Below are 20,448 nucleotides of genomic sequence, written 5' to 3'. Positions count from 1 at the left end.
GGCGAACTTCGTCAACGTTTGGGAAAACATCAGTGATCGATGGTTGCTGGATGCTCTCGCCCACAGACACACTTTGGAGTTTCAGCAGAAGTGTCTGCGAATAATACCACTGGGGGCCAGGCAGGAACACCGCATCCCTCAGCTGCTGCTAGAGGTTCAGGCCATGGTAAGAAAAGGGGCGATGGAGCTGGTTCCTAAGTGACAGGGCTCCAGAGTTTACTCGAGATACTTTCTGGTAAGAAAATGCTGGGGGCTGGAGGCCCATTCTCTATCTACGACGACTCAAGTATATCAAATCCCAGAAGTTCAGGATGTCCCAATTCACGTAAAGCATTGCAAGTTCCTGCGCTTCGTCGTACAAGGGAAGCACTACCAGTTCAAGGCTCTCCCCTTTGGACTGAAGTCTGCGCACAGTCTTTATGAAGTGCCTGGCTCTGGTGGCGACCCATCTGCGACTACAGGGAATTCATGTGTACCCATACCTCGAAGACAGGTTCATCCGGGCCAGGTCAAAGGACACTGCCGTCGACCACACAGAGAGGACCGTCCGGCTGCTGTCGGATGAGTTCCATCGAGCGATAAGGTGGTGGGGCATGCGCTCCAACATCGCCCGGGGCACAGACTTCCAGAGTTCTCCATACCAGGAGACTCTCATGACGGACGCTTCCCTGGGGGGTTGGGGAGCACACCCCGTTCATCTCCACGCCAGAGGCCTGTGACTGCCGGAGGAGAAGGCACTACAAATCAACGTCCTGGAACTACGGGCTGTGTTTTGGGGCCTCAGTCATTTCTTTAGTCCCTCAAGGGCAAACTGGTGAGGGTCTTCACAGACAATACCCTCACAATGTTTTACATCCGGAAGCAGTGGGGGGCACTAGTTCCCCGCGCTCTCCAGAAAGTTGCAGGAATTGTGGCACTGGGCCGTCGCCCAGGGTATGTTCCTCATTCCTTTCCACCTGGTGGGAGTCAGAAAACACAGTAGATTCCTTCAGCGGGCAGCTTCGCTCTTGCCACGGGTGGGAGCTTCGGCAGGATCAAGTGGACAGCCTCTTCCTCAGGTGGGGCAGTCCCCAGATCAGTCGTTTTGCGACGAACACCAAGTGCCGGAGGTTCGCCAGCAGGTTTCCCCAGCCGGGTAGCATGCGGGACACATTCTCCTTCCCTTGGGAAGGCCTGTTCCTGAAGGCGTTCCCTCCTTTGCTGCTGCTACTACGAGTTATCAATCAACTCAGACGGTGTCAGTGCAAGATTGTCCTCAACGTGGCCGAGGCAGATCTGGTACCCGAACCTTCTCAGCATGCCCATGTCCCCTCCAGTCAAGCTACCAGCGGTAGCGGATCGTCGCGCCAGGGAAGGAGGCGCAATCCTGCACTACGACCCAGATTCGCTAAACCTGAAGCCCTTGCTCCTGCAGTATTAGAGTTCGGTGGTTACGAGCTGCCTGCGGACTGCAGAAAGGTTTACGCCAAGGCCAGGGCGTCGTCGACTCTGAAGTGTTGCGGACAAATGGAAGTATTTCGCAATTTGGTGCAGGCCGCAGAAGATTAACCTCAGGGTCACGACCCCCTCCCCGCCCGAGTCCTTCTGTACTTGTTGTCATTGGCAAAATCTGGGCTGGTGCACACTTACATCAGTGTGCATCTGGCGGCAATCTCCCGCTACACCAAGTCTCCGGGATGGTCTTCTCTTTGGACGCACCGTCTAGTGAAGGAGTTCATCAAAGGACTGATCTGTTTGTTCCCACCAGTGAAGGCGCCTGCCCCAGCGTGATAACTCAACGTGGTGCTGACTAGACTCGTATAGGGCCCCCATTCGAGCCGTTGCATCAAGCTCCGCTCAAGTTCCTGTCTTGGAAGACAGCTTTCCTTGTGGCCATCACCTCTGCCAGGAGAGTGAGAGAGATCCAAGCCCTGTCATGTTACTTGATTTTCCATGAGACAAGGGTGGTGCTGCGGACGCACACCTCCTTCATGCCCAAGGTTCTGTCGGAATTTCATCTCAACGAGCCCTTGGTGTTACCTGTGTTTTTTCCGATGCCTTAGTCGCCGGCTGAACGAACTTTGCACTTGCTGGATGTGGCCCGAGCGCTCATGTTTTATGTGGCCAGCATGAAGAGTTTCCGTAAAACGTCTGTTTTTGTTCACTTTAATCCTGTGAACCATGGGAAGACCCTGTCCAAGGCTTCCATTTCCAGGTGGCTCTCTGGCTCCATCACTCACTGTCACCAGTTGGCCTTCCGAGAGCCCATTCTACCAGAGCGATCGCTGCTACTGCGGTGTTCCTGTCTGGTGTGCCACTGCTGGACATTTGCAGGCTGCTACGTGGAGGTCGACGCACACCTTCATGAAATTCTACTGCGTCGACCGGAATTCCATGGAGGAGTCCAGAGTCTGCCAAGCAGTGCTGCGCAACCGGTTCGCTTGAAGGTGAGCCTGGTGAGGAGGTAAGAGATTGCTTCTGTTGAGCCTTGCCACCTCCCGTTCTTGTGCATGTATGTACTGCTATGTATTCTTGTATTCATGAGCATGTGAATCCATGCCAGACCTCATGCTGGAGAAGGAACAAGTTACTTATCTGTACTGTTGTTCTTCAGTATGGGTCTGGCATGGATTCACATGCGAACACTCCCCTCTGCGGCTCTTCGTTGGTCCTACTGCCACTTTACAGGCTACCAAATCTGAAGATGGCTGCCAGAGGGGCTCTGGTAGAGGGCAGTCATTGACTTGGGGGCAGTATGACCCAGAGCTCGGTGATTGGTTTATAGAAGATAGTTTAGAAACAAAACTGAAACTGTTCTTTCTTTTACCGAGGATTCCCAGCCTGACTGGGAATATTCATGAGCATGTGAATCCATGCCAGACCCATGCTGGAGAACAACGGTTACACGTAAGTAACTTGTTCCCTCTGAGCTGGCCGGCCACTGGGTGATCCATGGGCACTTCTGAAGGCTCTTCTTCATAGGACTCCGAGCTGACGTTGATGATTGTTCCCACCATCCCAAGGGTTGAAGCTCCTTTGCAGCATTTCTAGAGATCACCTACAAGACTGGGCTCCTCCAGGACAGAAGCAGAAGTTGGTCTCCTTACATGTCTTGCAGCTGTACAGGATAATTGGCTCCTTCAGGTTTCTTCCAGGATCATTCGGGTGCAGGAGGTCCCCTTTTGTGTCCAAAAGGCAGGTAAGGGCCAAAAAACATTTGTGGTACAGCCATGTTTGGTCACTACCCACAGTAAGTAGCCAAACACAGTAAGCGCAGTAAGGCTAAAAATAGCAAAACATAACTGGTTCCACCAGCTTGTCCCTTAGGCACACCTAAATTAACCAAAAATCCTCTGAGTGGTAGTCTATGGCAAAACATGTACCCAATTGTTCTGTATTGTAAGATGCATTGTACAGTGATAAAAAGTTAAAAAATCTAAAGTAAACAATGTTTCCTATTACTGACAGCCTGACGGACATGTCAGGTTCCCCATGACAAGTGAGCAAAGGCCAGTGTAGTGAAGCCGAAGTTCGGGTCAGATTCAATAATCAAACCCAAATAGTTTTTTCGTCTGTTAAAAGAAATCTTTCCTAACCTATTTCTATGGACCCCCTCCCCCTCAAAAATGTTGTTTTTATTTTTGATTCTGACATGCTTATTTGCCGTGCAGTGAAGCCTTAACCTTCACAACACTGGCTTTTGCTCATTTTGAGGCCAGGAAAATCCTTATATGGACTTCCAATGCCCAGGAAAGCAGAGGCTTTCAACGGGCTACTGGAGGGTTATATGGCTGTTTGCTGCCAGGAAGTGGTCTCGGACTGTCTGGTCCCAATCCACAAACTGGTTTCAGTGTATCTGTATGGTATTCATGAGTTCTGCCGTCGGTGATCCTGATTGGACCACTGCTGGGGTGTGTGTGGGGGCCAGATCTGTCTTTGCCTAGTGGGAGTTTCAGCGGTTAGCTGGCTTTTGTGATGAGAAGAGGACTGCTGCACCAACTCTAGAGAGATCCTGGAAGAAACTGAAGGAGCCAAGAAGCCTATCCAGCTGCAAGACCTGCGAGGAGACAGGATACCTGTTGGAAGAAGGCCTGGTGACCAACTTCTGCGTAGAGACCTAGCTTGTGGACCATCTCCAGCAGTCCTGCGAAGGAGCTGCTACCCTTGGAGTGGAGGGAACTCTCAATGTCAGTTCGTAGTCCAAGAAGAGCCTTCGGAAGTGCCCCTGGACCGCCAGTGTCTAACCAGTTCTGAGTTTGGGCTACCGTGCTGCAGACATAGCTGTTCCACGTTGAGGCCAGGAACTTGAACGAACTTCAGCATGTGCAACAAGACTTAACTCCGTAAAATGTTGTGGTCCTAGCATCAAGGGAGCCCAAGATAGGAGGCGAAGTCTGACCGCAGCAAGTGAATCACTTTACGTTGCCGTGCATCGGTGGCCTCCATCCGAAACTGCTTACCTGTGTACAGTCCTGTCCTGAGAGTGTCCCTGCATTGAGTTATTTTGCATTTTTCAACTCCTGGGGAGAATTCTCAGAAATGTGCTAATTCCCTTCTACCTTAGAGACCCCCAGCTACTTTTCTGGACTTAAGGACTTTTAATTTTTATCCTAAAAGGAGTGAGACCTTTTTCCCACTCTCCCATGTATTTTTCTTTGATTGGAACACTGTTTCTTTTGGTTTAGGAGTCTGACAAACTCCTTAGGCATCATCTTTTTACATTGACACACTGCACCTTCAGTGCAGTGGCACAGGGAAGTCCTTTAGATTTCCCAAAGGTTTAAATACCTTCTCTTGGATAAACAAATGTTTCCAAGAGCAGTAAAGTGAAATTGACTTTATTTACTTTTTGTAACTTTGCAGACCCAGCACACACCATCTTATATAGAGTGCTGGAGTGTTTACTTAGTATCCCCTTTATCTACTTTCTCATGTGACATTTTTATGTTACCCTTTCTACAATTACAATTAATGACTGGTGGCATTGGTTTACTTTTTCCTACCATTGTGTGTTTAAACCGCGACTTGCGCTCGCAGCTGCAGTATATCACCCATGTGTGCCCATTTTGTCAAAATAGCCTGGTCGTCCTTTTTTGCCATTTCTTGTTGTAAAGGTCCTTACTGAGATTCAGGTTTAGTTCTTCGTTCGTTTGTCTTTGACAGGGTTCACTGATGAAGCCCGCCTCTTGCTCCAGCGTGTCTGGCAGGGCAGGAAGCGAGGGAGCTGCCCGACTCCCTGTGCTTAGTCTCCTTGGTTACAGGAATGCACCCAAAGGTGATTGGCTGGCTGGCTGGCTGGCTGTCATTGGAGATAGCCACACTGCTGTGTGAGTGACAGCTAGGGTGCGAATGAATGGGAGAGACTTAAAAGGCGAGGTCTTTTGCAAGGAAGGTAAAGTCCACCACTGGACGAAGGAATTCAAAGAAAAACTTGGAAGAGAAGCTTGCTGCAACAACTGTACCGTTGGTTTACCCGGTGAAGCCCTGCTGCAGTGCTGAAGTTCCGAATTCGCCTCGACTAGAGAAGTCATGCAAAGGATGACTTCTCCCCTTGGGTTGGTGGGACCAATCGACCCCAAGAGAACTCATCTGGAAATTCTCTCGTTGCTGGCTGTACTTCCATTTTCTGCTACAGGAACCGAGGGCCAGGGAGAGGAACACCAGAATAGAGTGCATTGTTTTTAAGTCGGACCCGAGCTCCAGGAAGCTCCTCCAGACTCCCTTGAAGTAGGGCTAACCAAGCTTGAGCCACCTGAAGGGTGCTGGACCCCAGAAGCAAGAAAAGCCCACAAGGTATCTGGAAACCGCTGTGGTGCTATTCGCGACAAGCTGAAAGTGCGAAGTGCCGCTCTTCTGAACTTAATCCATTGCTGCTGCCAACCTTCGAATCGTAGAGCAGGAGTCCCCAGACGTCCTCCCTCTTGTCCCCACGACTTAGGCCCAGGAACATAAGGATCTACCATACTAGAACAGGAACAGTTTCCAGCTGGAACCAATTTCTTCAGACCTAAGGTACTGTAAACTAAGGGGTACTTCTTGTTGTGTAGCCTTGCTAACCCAGTTGAGACTTGCCTTGGCTGCCTTCTGCAGAGTTGCTTGCAGCTTTGCCCATCACAAGCCTCCCAGCTTGTGACACAACAGTGATTCCATTTTCTACAAAGCTCTTAAACATTGTGCAAGACTTTTTACTTAACTTCAAGAAGTGCCTCATCTCCCCTAGACTTTGCTCAAGTGACATTGGCTCTCCGGGCTCCCTCAAGACTCTTCTAACCTCTGACTTTGTGTTTTGATCTGTCCCTCAAAGTCATTCTTTACTTGTATAGCTGGGAAAGGGTTAATCTGCATTGCATTGGTGGTTCAAAAGTGCTTACCTGTTTAAGAAACGTGTTAACCATTGTTTCCTTCCCTAACCTTTTCATTTTCACACAAAACTCAGTATTACTCAAAATGTACCAGTGATATATCAATGTCCACATTGTCCTAGTTATTGTCACTGTCAGTGCAGATCCGGACGGACAGCTCAACAGCCATGTTCTACCTGAACAAGCAAGGAGGGACTCGTTCGCCAAATCTGTCCAAGCTTGCCCAAAAAATCTGGATATGGGCACTCAGATGGAACATCTTTCTGTCATCGCAACATGGAAGAAATCGCGGCACTCATAGTCTCTGCTCCTGAACTTTTAAAGGGCCAGTTAGCTCGGATTTCCGCAGAGGGTAGAGCCGTGTCTGGTTGCATTTTGAAAGCAACCTTTGACGCCGCGGACAACGCAGGCAGATTGATAGCAGAAGGCACTGTTATCAAGAGACATGCGTGGTTACGGCAATCTGGTTTTAAGGCAGAAACTGTCAGGTTTCCTTCCCCTCTTCAGGCTATTTTCCCTTATTCAAGTTTCCTTCTCATTATTTCTCTTTATTTATCCTTTTTAGATTAGCCTTGTGTGGGTGGGAAGTTTTCTATTGTAGTTGGTTTGGCCTTAACTTGCTGATTCAGAATCCTGGTTCTGACCCAAGGCAAAATGGAGTCTCACAGTGACAGCTCTGATTGGTTAGAAGACACTGCTGAACAACAATGAACATTCTAAACTGTCACTCTTTGCCTTTCATCATCTAAACCCCAGCTGAGAGGACGTGTTTAGTGGCTGCTCCTGCTTTAGACTTGGGCCTGGTGGATTTTATCCTTCAGGCGTTAGCAGTTGAGCGGCTACTTTCTTGGGGGTTTCTGGAGAAGCTATCAGTTGTCAGGAATTCGTTTTGAAGACAGGAAACTCTGAAGATCCTTAAGAATTTGCTCTGGAGAGAAGTGACTTTGTTTGTACTGCAGCTCTGTTTATCTTAATGACATTTACTTGAGAAATCGTAAAAAGTTACCTTTGAATTTATACTTTTGAACTCTGAGTGAGCTTGAACGCTATTTGTAAAAACACATACTACGTGTAATCTGAAACTATCGTTGAACCTTTGCGCGTGCGAGAGTATTCAACTGCGCGTGTGTTTGCCAGCACGTGTGCTCCCTAGCGCGAGAATCTGTTAATCGCGTGAGAACTCTATAGCGCATGTGCTTTCCAGTGCGTGTGATTCCTGGCGCGAGAATCGGCTCGCCACGCGAGAACTCTATAGCGAGAACTCTATAGCGCGTGTTTTCCAGTGCGGGTGCTCCTAGCGTGAGATTCGTTCGTCGCGTGAGAACTCTATAGCGCATGTGCTTTCCAGCGCGTGTGCTTCCTGACGCGATAATCTGTTTGCCGCGTGAGAACTCTATAGCGCGTGTGTTTTCAAGCGCGTGTGCTTCAGCGCGAGAACTGTATTCCGCGTGTGGTTTCTTGCGCGTGTCCTTTTTTAACGCGTGTACTCGATTGCTTGTGAACTCTTTGCGCGTGGGTTATAAGGCGCGTGTGAATAGGCGCGGAAGTTCATCAAGGCGGGAATTTATTAGCGCGTGTGTTTTCTGCGCGTGTTCTCGTTTGCGCGTAAATTCTACTTGGCGTGTTTTGGCAAGCGCGTGTGTTTTCTGCGCGTGGACTTTGCTTACCGTGCGCGTGTTCTTCAACGCAGGAAGTTTTCAACGTGCAATTCATCTGTATTGAAATAACCCGCGTGTGTGTTTAACACGTGTTTCTTCAAGAATTCACAAACTTATTTGAATTGTAAATAGTTTGAAAAAACAAAAGAAAAGTTTGAAAGGAAAGAATAAAGACAATTTAACTGGACAACTAGGGAATTTTGGAAAAGAGGCAAAGTACAAAACTTTCCAGATTTGCCCAAATTAAGAAGTTGCTGTGAATTTCAAGAGTCTCAAGTAAGAGATTTTCAGCTTCTTTACAAGCTTCTCTAAGAAATTTCAAGAGAAGAACCAGGTATGATTCTTAATTATTAGTTAAGGATTTAAAGTCTTTCCCATTCCTAAGGTTAAGTAAATAAATAAAGGAATTGTATCTGCTTTTCCTATATCCTCTGCAGGTTCAGCTTTGGTTAGCCTTTGACGCAGTCAGCCTGGTGTTGTTTTGTTATCCACTTCCCCCTTTCCCTTTGGGGTGTAGTTTGCAGAGCTGAATTGAAATCTAGTTCTGGGAATTACATTTCCGGGGGATTGTCGGGGGTTCAGCAGCTTCCACGGACACAGGATCTCTCAGCCTGACAGAAACCCAGGCATCATTGTTGGACAAACCGGTGGAAGCCGATCTGTTTGGTAAGGTGGTCGAAGACGCACTGAAGAATGCCAAGGACGAATACGAGACACTCAAGTCCCTTGGCCAGTTAACCAATAAACCCCCTAACCAGAGAGGGAATAGTAATTTTCGTCGCCCACGCGGCCAAAATTCCCAGAGAGGATCGAACTATTCCCAGGGGCAGGGTACACAGTGGAACAACAGCCAACAGTCTACCCAGGGTTACGGCAGGGGTAATAGGAGAGGTCGTGGTAAAGGCAGAGGCAGCCCCAGCAAGGGAGGCAGCATGCCTCCACCAAAGCAGTGACGCTCAGTTCAGGGTCCCTTCTCACGCAACCCCAGTAGGGGGACGCATTTCCAACTTCACCCAGGCTTGGGAAGGGATCACATCAGACAGATGGGTGCTGTCAACAGTATCCACAGGGTGACAACAAGTATGTCAAGCCCCAAAGGTTTCGTATGACTAAGCTACAAGAGGTAATCCCCCTCCTAAAAAAGGGGATTACATGGCAACCTTGGATATGAAAGATGCTTATTTTCATATTTCCATGTTCCCAGCGCACAGAAGGTACTTGCGCTTCAAGGTGGACAGTCAACACTACCAATTCAAGGTACTGCCCTTCGGGATAGCTTCAGCACCAAGGGTATTGGCCAAGGTACTGGCGGTGGCGGCTGCACACCTACGCAGGGAGGCTATCCCGGTGTACCCTTATCTGGACGACTGGCTCATAATGGGGGAAACCCCAGGAATTTGCAGGACAAACATTCAAAGGGCTATCGACCTCCTCCACGAGTTAGGCTTCTCAATCAATGAGAAAAAGTCAGGCCTGGTGCCAAGCACCTCCAAACAGTTCCTAGGAGCAATCCTAGATACTCAAGAGGGGTTGACCTTTCCTTCAGAAGAAAGAATTCGGAATATACTACTGCAAATTCCGCATTATCAGTCCGGTCACCAAATAACGGTACGCAAAGCAATGCGTTTACTGGGCATGATGGCGTCATGTATTTACCTGGTCCCCCACGCGCGCCTGCGTCCCATGCAGGAATGGTTGGCGAAACAGTGGTCTCAGGCAAGTGGTCAGTGGGACGATCTAGTGGTCGTTTCGCCAACACTAGTACAAAGCCTTCACTGGTGGACAAGAGAGAATCTCGCACAGGGGAAACCCTTTTACGATCCCGAAGTACAGGCAGTAGTCACTACCGATGCATGTCTGACGGGGTGGGGAGCTCACCATCTCCACCACACAGCTCAGGGTCTCTGGTCTCCCTCAGTGGCCAAGAACCACATCAACCTGCTAGAGCTTCTGGCAGTATTCAGATCGCTTCAAGCGTTCGAGCCCCACCTACTAAACCTGTCAGTGCAAATCCGGATGGACAGCACAACAGCCATGTTCTACCTGAACAAGCAAGGAGGGACTCGTTCGCCAAATCTGTCCAAGCTTGTCCAGAAAATCTGGATATGGGCACTCAGACGGAACATCTTCCTGTCATCACAACATGTTCCAGGGGAGCTCAATTCCCTAGCGGATGCTCTGAGCAGAGACTCCCTCCCAGAGGAACACGAATGGGTTCTACACAGAGGTCGTAGAAGATATCTTCTCTCAGTGGGGTTTCCCCACTATAGACTTATTCGCCACAAGCGAAAACAGACAATGCCCAGGATTTGCATCCAGGTTCCCCCAACCAGACTCCCAGGGGAACGCCCTGTGGATGAACTGGTCAGGGATGTTTGCGTACGCTTTTCCACCAACTCCTCATCAGGAAAGTGGTGAACAAGATGAACAGAGTCGATGACCCTCGTCCTAGTTGCTCCCATGTGGGCAAGACAACCGTGGTTCCCACACCTACGCAGGATGGCGGTGTGCGAGCCCATCAAACTTCCAGCCTGGTACAACCTACTGTCCCAGCACCAAGGTCAAACAGTGCACCAGCAACCCAACTCAATGAACCTGGCAGCATGGCTCCTGAGGTCATAGAGTTTGGACATCTCAATTTGCCACAGAGGTGTATGGACATCCTAAAGGAATCTAGGAAACCAAACACAAGGCACTGTTACTTTGGCAAGTGGAAGAGGTTCGTTATCTGGTACCAGAGTAGACAAATCAACCCAGTTGATTGAACTCCTTCCACTATTGTTACATACATGCTCCACCTGCTAGATGCAGGACTGTTTTTTAACTCGCTGAAAGTACACCTGGCAGCCCTGTCGGCATACACCACATCCCATAGCAAGGTCTCGTGGTGGAAAGTACCAGTAGTTAAAGCCTTCATGGAAGGAGTAAAGAGACTTCACCCTCCTATTTCAAACCCACCACCAGGGTGGGACCTTAATGTGGTGCTAGCCAAGCTCATGGGACCCCCTTTCGAACCCATGCATAAAAGCAGTCTCAAACACCTGACTTATAAAACGGCCTTCTTAGTAGCTATTATTCAATAAGAAGGGTCGGTGAAATTCAGGCTCTGTCAGTGCAGGATCCCTTCTTTACTGTCCATAAAGACAAACTGGTTTTACGCACACACCCTAGCTTCCGGCTTTCTTCCAGGACCCGCATAGCTCGGCTGAGGTGAAACTACACACCCTAGATGTGCGTAGGGCGGTCCTCTACTATGTAAATAAAACCAGACCGCTAAGAAAAACAGATCAACTGTTTGTCTCTATAGCTACAGGCAGAGAGGGGGATCGCGTCTCTAAAGGTGCCATCTCGAAGTGGATTATTAACTGTATCCAGCTGTGTTACTCACTCTCTGAAAGAACTCTGCCTTTCACGCCAAGAGCCCACTCTACTAGAGGCATTGGGGCCACTCTGGCTTTCATTGCAATTGTACCCCTTGACACCATTTGCAAAGCAGCTACTTGGAGCTCTATTCACACTTTTACTCAGTATTACTGCATTGACACCCATTCCAAGGCAGATACACAAGTGGGACAAGCGGTTCTAAGACACTTATTTGCTCATGACCCTTCTCACATCCCACCTCCTTCTTCAGGTACTGCTCGCTAATCTATGCACAGCATGTGATCTAAGCAGATTCCACAAGCCTCAGAAGGGATACATTACTCACCGTAATCGTATTTCTGATGCTTGTATCTGCTTAGATTCACATGCGAGCCACCCTTCCTCCCCTCTGAGAGAAGGCGCATGATTGCTTGTAGTCTTACCTTTCTATCTGCTTGGATTATCTGTACTTGCGCTACTCCTCATGCTACCTCATGTCAGAAAAAATACAATCTGAGGGTCCTAGACGCGTGAGGGATCTTGGGTACAGTGGACGTCACACTAGGGATAGTATCACTGGCACGCCCTGTGTCGACGCCCATTTTCGAGTTTCGAAAAACAAACTGTAATACTCCGCAGCTTCCACTAGATGTCAGCCTATGCACAGCATGTGAATCTAAGCAGATACAAGCATCAGAAATACGATTACGGTGAGTAATGTATCCCATATTTTCATTCCATCCATCCATCCCTGGGTGTAGTTACGAGCCGCACTCACAGAATGTTGATGCCAGTTCCGGTACACCGGAGAGACAGCACCTCAGTCCAGCATAATGAGATGTTTTAACATTTCCTATTTATTGATCAAATAACATTAAAACCATTGCTTGGAGGCTGCCCCCAGCATATACGAACAACGGAGAGCCAGCAAAACAGACACGTTTCGCTACAGCTCGTAGCTTGGTCACATTATTTTGTCCACACATATTTCCACAAGTGTCCAATTCTCATAGAAACAGAAAGAGGACACAGTCCAATCCCTATTGAATATATGTTTGGTCACAATTGCAGTCATACATTATTATGATTGTTCCATGCTGTACTACCATACATGCAAAATGAAGTTTATCCACAGCAAATAATAAATGCCATCTAGGCCTGATGGTTCTACAAGTGATTCAAGTTGTGCGAAATAGATATCCATATCATTCAATGACATGATAAAATGCATAACGCAGTTACATGTGTAGAGATCTCACGCTTCATATTTTCTATGATGCTGATGCGATTACATAAGCACTTCAATCGAATGCAAATTTCGGTTTCCTAAATTATACTGTGCAAAATAGCAAGCGCATATTGCAAAGATATGAACACAACACCAACTCCTACTACCTATATAATTACAAGGTATGATAAATTGCTTAGTGCCGGTAAAATCCCTCAGGCATAAGGTGCGATGTAAATTTCCATTAGGTGAAAATGCATAGTACATACCCATACTTTTTCTATGGAGTTGAGGATGTATTTTCTGATGTCTTGAATCTAACCATATACTACATCATGCTGGAGAAACCCCTAATTGGACATCCTATTTCCCATATTTTTGGATGGTGGTATAAAATATATCATGCCTTACAATGTGCTTCACAATCTGAAAATATACAATGTCCAGTTTTGTGTAGCAATTGTACTTCATGCAAACTCGCATATTTTCATCAAATGACAGTCACCTTTGGTTTAGAAATGCATGCAAATTACTCATTGACCTGAAAGAAAGGCAAGTCGTTATGCCATAGGAAAACCAGTGCACAGGAATGGAAGCTGTTATTCTCAGAAATGTGCTAACTCCTCTCTACCTTGGAGACCCCCAGCATCTTTGCTGGATTTTAAGGACTTTAATTTTTAACCTGGAGAGAGTGAGACTCATTTTCCCACTCGCTTATGTTTTTTTTCTATGATTTGAACACGGTTTCTTTAGAAGTATGGAGTCAGACAAACTCCATAGGCATCATCTTTACGTTGTCACGCTGCACCTTCAGTGCAGTGGAACAGGAAAGTCTTTCAGATTTCCCCAAGGTTTAAATACCTTCCCTTGGATAAACTACTGTTTCCAAGAGCAGTGAAGTGAAATTAACTTGTCTTACATTTGTAACTTTCTAGACCCAGCACATATTATCTTACACTAGGGTGCTGGAGGGGTTACTTAGTATCCCCTTTGTCTAGCTTCTCATGTAACATTTTTGTTACCCTTTCCTCGATGAATGGCTGATGGCAGTGCTTTACTTTTAACTACCGTGGTGTGCTTTTTCCGCGGGCTGCGTTTGCAGCTGCAGTAGAGCACCCAATAGGCCCGGTCTTCTTTTTTTTGCCATTTCTTTGTGTAAAGGTCCTTCTTGAGATTTATTCTACGCGCCAAACCAGGTTTGGTCCCTTTGTTCGGTTTGTCTTTGGCGTGATTCACGAGTGAAGCCCGCCTCTGGCTCCAGGGTGTCTGGCAGGGGCAGGAAGCGAGGGAGGTGCCTGAAACTCCCTGTGCTCAGTCTCCTAGTTAGACAGGAATGCATTCTTAGGTGATTGGCTGGCTGGCTGTCCGACAAGGACACCTACCCTGCTGGGTGACTGACAAATAGGCTGGAATGAATGGGAGAAACCTGCATAAAAGGCAAGGCTTTTTGGCTTGGAAGGCAGAGTCGACCACTGGGCGAAGGAATCCGATAAAGAATTTGGAAGAGACGCCTGCTGCAACTCCTGTACCGTTGGTTTGCCCGGTGAAGCCCTGCTGCTGTGCCGAAGCTCCGAATTCGCCTCGACTAGAGAAGCCCTGCAAGGACGACTTCTCTTCAGTTTGTGGGACCAATCAACTCCAAAGTAAGGCCGTCTGGACATCCTCTCGAAGCTGGTTGTATTTGCACTGATTCTGCTGCTGGAACTGAAGAGCCAAAGAGAGGAACACCAGATTGTGTGCGTTGCTTCTAAGTTGGCGAAGAGCTCCAGGAAGATCCTACGGACTCCCATTAAGTAGGACTGACCGAGCCTGAGCCACCTCAGCAGAGTGATGGACCCCAGATGCAAGGAAAGTCCATCTCGACAGCCAAGAACCGCGTTGGTACTATTTGCTGAGACGCGAGGAGCTGAAACCGCGAAGTGTCACAGAATAGAAGTTGTTCCTTTTCTGTCACTGATTGTTCCGTTGCAGTGCAGGAGTCCTCCCTCTTGTCCCCACGACTAAGGCCTAGGATCTGCAGAGCTGCACAGGAACAGAGGCCAGCTGGAACCATTTTCTTCTAACCAAAGGTACTGTACAGTCTAAGAGAACTTAGCACTTGTGTAGCCTCACTTGTTCTCAGTTGAGACTTGTCTTGGTTGCTTCTGTGAAGTTGCTAACAGCTTCTTTACCTCACATGCCTGAACAGCTTGTGACCCTACTTTGATTTCTTCTTTTTCTACAAAGACTTCTGATACATTGTGCAAGACTTTTACCCACTTCTAAGAAGTGTTCAGCTCACTTAGACTTTTGTCCAATTGACTTTGGCCTGGCCTGACTCCCTGAATTATTAGTCTTCCCTCTGACTTTGTGTTTAGTCTTCCTTCCAGAAAGGGGTAAACTTACTTTGCAATTGGGGGCGGGGGGGGTTCAAAAGTACTTATCTGCTTCAGAATATTTGTGAGAGCTCTTGTTTTGTTCTAATAACCTTTTTCTTTGACATTCTCTCAAGTCTGGTTCTAAATGCAACCGTGATCTATTCATGTCCACAGTGTCCCGGGTAGTTGTCACCTGAGGGTGTATGACGTGTCTGTGTGCCATCCCAAAAGGGTACTTAATGATTTAGAAACATTAAGAGTGTATTGTGGAGTGTATTTGTCTTACTGTTATATTGCCCCTTCAGAAAAAGGCTTATTTAAACTGACTGTTAGGGAGAATTCTCATAAATGTGCTAATTCCCTTCACCTTAGAGACCCCCAGCTACTTTCCTGGATTTTGAGGACTTGATTTTTTTTTTTACCTGGAGGAGAGTGAGCCTTTTTTCCCACTCTCGTATTTTGATGTGTGTTTTACTCTTGTGTTCTTTGATTATGGAGTTTTTAGACAACTCCATAGGAATCATTTTTTCATGTGTGTCACACAGCACCCTCAGTGCAGTGACACAGGGAAGCCTGTTAGGCTGTCTGAAGGTTTAAACACCTTCTCTGGGATAACTACTGTTGCCCAGCGAATGTAAAGTTAAACTGACTTTACTAGTCTTTGAAATTCCTAGACCCCGCACACCCTATCTTCCAATTGAGTGCTGGAGGGGTTACCTAGTATCCGCTATATCTAGAAACTCATGTAGCAGTCAAATGCTATTTTTTCCTCTCGAAATGGCTGGTGGCAGTAGTTTTACAACGAACTACCATGATTTTTCCCCCAACCGCAAACACCAGTAGCTAAAAATCATGGGAGCCATGTTTTTCAAGATGGCGTCTGAGCCCCCTTTCTTTAAACAAGTCCCGGTCTTCTTTCTTTCCCCATTTCTTTTGGAGAGGTCCTTCTGGAGTTTGTCTCTGCGTGCCAAACCAGGTTTGGTCCCTTTGTTCCTATGCCTTTGGCGGGCTTCAGGACTGAAGACCGCCTCTGGCGCCTGAGCTTCTGGGGTGGGCAGGAAGTGAAGGAGGTGCCCTAAACTCCCTGGGCTTAGTCTCCTAGGAGACCCAAATGCACTCTGGCGTGATTGACAGGCTGACTGTGCGGCAAGGACAGCCACACTGCTGTGTGAGTGACAGCTCGGCTGGAATGAATTGGAGAAAACTGTTTAAAAGGCGAGTCTCTTGGCTTGGAAGGCAGTCGACCACTGGAACGAAAGAACAAAAGACGAGCTGGAAGAGGACGGCGGCTGTAACCCCTGGACCGTTGGTTTGCCTGGTGAAGCCCTGCTGCAGGATCGAATCTCCAAGTTCATCTCGACAGAGAAGCCCTTGAAGGATGACTTCTCCCTTCGAGTTTGTGGGACCAATCAACTCGTAAGCCACCTGGACACCTTTATCAGAGCTGGTTGTATTTTCTTCAGAGTGTTGCAGGAAACGAATAGCCAGGGAGATGGACACCAGTTTGTGTGCTTTAAGACAGCTACCGGAATTGAAGATTTGCCAGTTTGTCAGCTTTGTGACCAGTCCCCGTGCAGTGCAGGAGCCCCCCCCCCCCCCCCCCAATGTCCTCCCTCTTGTCCCCACGACTGAGGCTCAGGAGCAGTGAGATCTGCAGGAACAGAAGTCTTCAGCTGCATCTTTTTCTTCAAAATAAGGTACTGTTAAAACCCGACGAGAGAACTTGCCTCTCACTGCGAAAGTGCGTATAACTTTGGCAACTTGCAGGCCTAGTCAGCTTGTGACCCGACATATGAACCTTTCTTCTGTGAACTACTTCCGAGAACCGTGGCAAAGACTTTTCCATTTAAGTACCAGAACCGTTTTTACCTATACAAGACACTAATCCATTGACTTTGGCCTACCTATTGCTGAATCAACTCCACTTGTGAACTCAAACGATTTGCACTGTTTTAAAGTTACTCTATTCGTTTTATTAACTTATGCCTTTTTTACTCCTACTTCAAATGCTCTGAATGCCATTTTGCTCCTACTTCAAAGTAGTTTAAAAGTTTCAGAACCGGTTAGTGTGAAGTACTACATTTTTGTGTAATATTGATTGCCTCCTTTTCGTGAATGTTTTGTAACTGACTGTGTGATAAATTAATAGGTGTTGTACCAAGAAACCTTGAGTACAAGTGTCTAGCTGAATACTTGTAATTATAGACCTCTGTGGAATACCCTTACAAGCTCACATTCCCTCTTGAAATAAGCCTGGCTGCTCATCTCGTTACCAGAAACTGTGTAGTGCAGACTTAAACCAAAGGTTGCTTTTGCTTGCACCTGTAGTCTTAGGTGTGTGTTGTGGTCCCAAAGGGTACTGCATACAAACTTTGCCTAACAGACTGTTAAATTAATAATTGTTTAATCAAGAAACCTTGTGTGTAAAGAGTTTATTTGAATACTGGTCACTGTGAATCTCGAACTCCCCTACAGCTCACATTGACACCTCTTGAGATGAGCCTGGCTGCTCAATCACGCTACCAACCTGTGTAGTACAGACTTGTACAAAAGGTGGGGTTCCTATTGCCAGGAGGTCAAAGTTGTTGTAATGCACCCAAAGGGTACTGCTCGAAATCTTGCCTAATAGAAACCCTAACTATGAGTCCAATCCTGAAGTTGAATGGGGCCTTGTGCCCAAAAGTCACAATGTTCTTGTAGGAGTGGCGATAAAGTTAGGAAATGTTCCTGTGTTGGTGAAAACTGTTCCAGAAGACTGCAATATACTACAGCTCAAATGAAGCTAGATGTGTTGCAGTCTGAGTGCTGACTAGACGGAACACCCCCTGCTCAGCATCAACATAGAGTAATCACCTCTCTAAAATTAGCTTTTTCCATTCTCTGAAGAAACCAATAAATGCTGAAATCTGGAGAAAAATAACAGATACTGATGGATCATTGCCTATGCTGATGTGTTTAATTTGTAATCCTTTTGACCCCAGTCAGTAGTCTGCACACTTAAGTATGTATTGCAAACAGAGCTGATGCCCATTTGGGGAGGCTACTCTGTCATTCTGGACAAAAGTCTACCTGCTATTCATGTATCAAGTCATTGTAAATGGTTTCCACCTTTTTATAGCTTGTAGATGGGACCGTTTACTTGCTAATGTACACTTCAACTACAAGTCCCTATATGGTATTTTACTGATACTTTTGCACCAATCACCCCAAGTGAATGGTACTAACTGTTCCAATCTGTAAAAGTGAGATGAAAGGCCATATGCAGTTTGAATATTTATCACCAGTTTATTTCTCTGTGATTGAAGTTTTTGACTACTCTCTGCAGGTCTCTGCTCCTTGCCTCCTAACTGATTTTTAGGGACCAGGATTCAATGCGTAAAAGTCCTGCAAGGAACAAGTCTGCCTGTCCCTCATAGTAGTTTGCTTTCACTGCACCATCTTATTCTTTCCTTTTTGTTCACAGACCGGCGGACGATCCCTCCAGAACCAGATCCAGCGCATGAGGGATCTCCTATTCCACAGCAATTCGTCACGTTCACCTTCACCTACAGAGGTAAGAGGGACCTGGTGCCAGTCAGTTCTCTGGTCTGGTCCCTGGTATACACTGGCTTGCTCTGCTGATTTAGTCATGTTCTGCTACCATGTGGAGAACTCCCCTTTGCACCACACAAATCCCCCGGAACCAGGCGACTTTTTCACTCCAGATGTTGTTCTGAGGTCTTTGGTACCAGGGAGAGGCATCACTTCTGCACCCCAAAAGCATGTTCCAACCTTAGGCATAGCCATTTGTGATGCCTTACATTGGAGCCATTAATGAAGCCAGTTCTCTCAAGTTAGCCCTTCCCATTTCCACTACTGGAATAATGAGTGTGTTAAGTTGGATGTTCACAATCAGCCCTGTGGACAGATTGAGAAGTCACCTGTTAGTGAGAATTCGCAGAAATGTTCTAATTCCTCTGTACCTTAGAGACCCCCATCACTTTAGCTGGGCTCTAGGAATGTTACGTTTTTAACCTGGAGAGAGTGAGACCCTTTTCCCACTGTCATGTATTTTTCTGTGATTTGGACTCTGTTTCTTTGGACTTTGGAGTCTGACAAGCTCCATAGGCATAGTATTTACATTCTGTCACACAGCACCCTCCGTGCAGTGATGTTGGGTAGGAGCCTAGTGCTTTCCCTTATTCCCAAACTTCCCAAGCACTTTAGAATTAGGCAAGACTTCTGTTAACTCTTTTCTAAGCACTACAAGAGTCCAGGGGGGAGGAGGGCCACTACATAAAGATAGTTGGGATTGAAATATAAGGTGCCTATAACTATTTAGATGAATATATTTCTAAAACTGTTAGAATTATAATTAGCTTTGCTCAAAGCACACAGTGAATGCAGCCTGTGCTAAAAGTAGACTACAAGCATTGTGCCACCGACGCTAGCTCTCGCAGATCACACAAATAGGCTTAGCCGCTGTTCCTGTCCATCAAAAGCCCATGCAGACTAAGAATCAGACCTTCCAGGATTTTGCGGCATGAAATGGCAAATTTTGCAGCACAAACCTTTATTGTGGCATTTTTGCGGGACATTTTGTATTATCTCAGGGGGTTAGATTGCCACATTGTAGGAAAGAGGCGGAATGCAAGGCTAAAAGAGTCAGGTTGTCATTATTATGTATCTTTTGTATTAATTTAATAGGAAGAATGCAGGATGTCTCTGGCTTGGCAGCACAGTTTTTCAATTTTGCCGCAAATAGATTTGCACTTCAGCCAAACAACCCAAAATGTACCTTTCACATCCAACCCACCTCCTCCACTAGTTAACTGCTTGGTCGCTGCCGCTTTCCCTCCAACCCTCCGGTGTCAGATAAGTCCCTCTAATGCAGGACGGATCCGACGCCGCAGTGTCTCTTTTTTGATTTTCAGTCCCCCGCCTCCAATTTTGAGAAAGCGGGGTACACCAATGGGTGTTGGCTGATTTAGAGAAACTAAGAGGGTGTATTTTGGAGTATATTTGTGTTATTATATTGCCCCTTCTGAAGAAGGCTTATTCAAACTGACTGTTAAATTAATAATTGTTTCATCAAGAAACCTTGAGCAGAAGTGTTTATTTGGACACTTGTCACTGTGAATCTGTGTAACCACCCTACTACTCACATTGACCACGCTTGAGATAATCCTGGCTGCTCAGCCACACTACCAACCTGTATAGTTCAGACTTATACCAAAGGTTGGGTTCCTATTGCCAGGAGTTCAAGGTTGTGGTAGTGCGTCAGTATGCTCCAGTATACCGGATGGACGGCGGTACTCGCCATGAACTCCAACTAGACCCGACCTCGATTGACTTGCCATTCGGCCCTAATTGAAGTACTTCTGGGGCAACAGTTCCCCCAATCACCATAATCTAACCTGCCTTGAGAAGGACCCTCTGGAGTCGAAACACTTGTCAGCTGATCACTTTCTAGACCATGTGTCTACACTACAGAGAATAAAGAAACACATTTTGAAACACTG

At 46.9% G+C, this 20,448-nt stretch overlaps 1 protein-coding gene across 2 annotated transcripts in view; it reads left to right on the top strand.

Moving 5' to 3' along the window:
- Positions 1–20,448, top strand: part of TCF3 (transcription factor 3) — a 1,342,799-nt gene that overhangs the window by 1,195,469 nt on the left and 126,882 nt on the right. For both annotated transcript variants that reach the window (XM_069649483.1, XM_069649484.1), the window contains exon 15: positions 18,411–18,500. In XM_069649483.1, coding sequence (XP_069505584.1) covers positions 18,411–18,500 — 90 coding nt within the window. The remainder of the gene's footprint in view (positions 1–18,410; positions 18,501–20,448) is intronic.

Source organism: Ambystoma mexicanum, chromosome 1p (genome assembly GCF_040938575.1).
Source record: "Ambystoma mexicanum isolate Mex_15411 chromosome 1p, UKY_AmexF1_1, whole genome shotgun sequence".
Classification (NCBI taxonomy): Eukaryota; Metazoa; Chordata; class Amphibia; order Caudata; family Ambystomatidae; genus Ambystoma; species Ambystoma mexicanum.
Note: the sequence above shows the minus strand (reverse complement) of the source record. Positions and strands in the feature narration are given on the sequence as shown.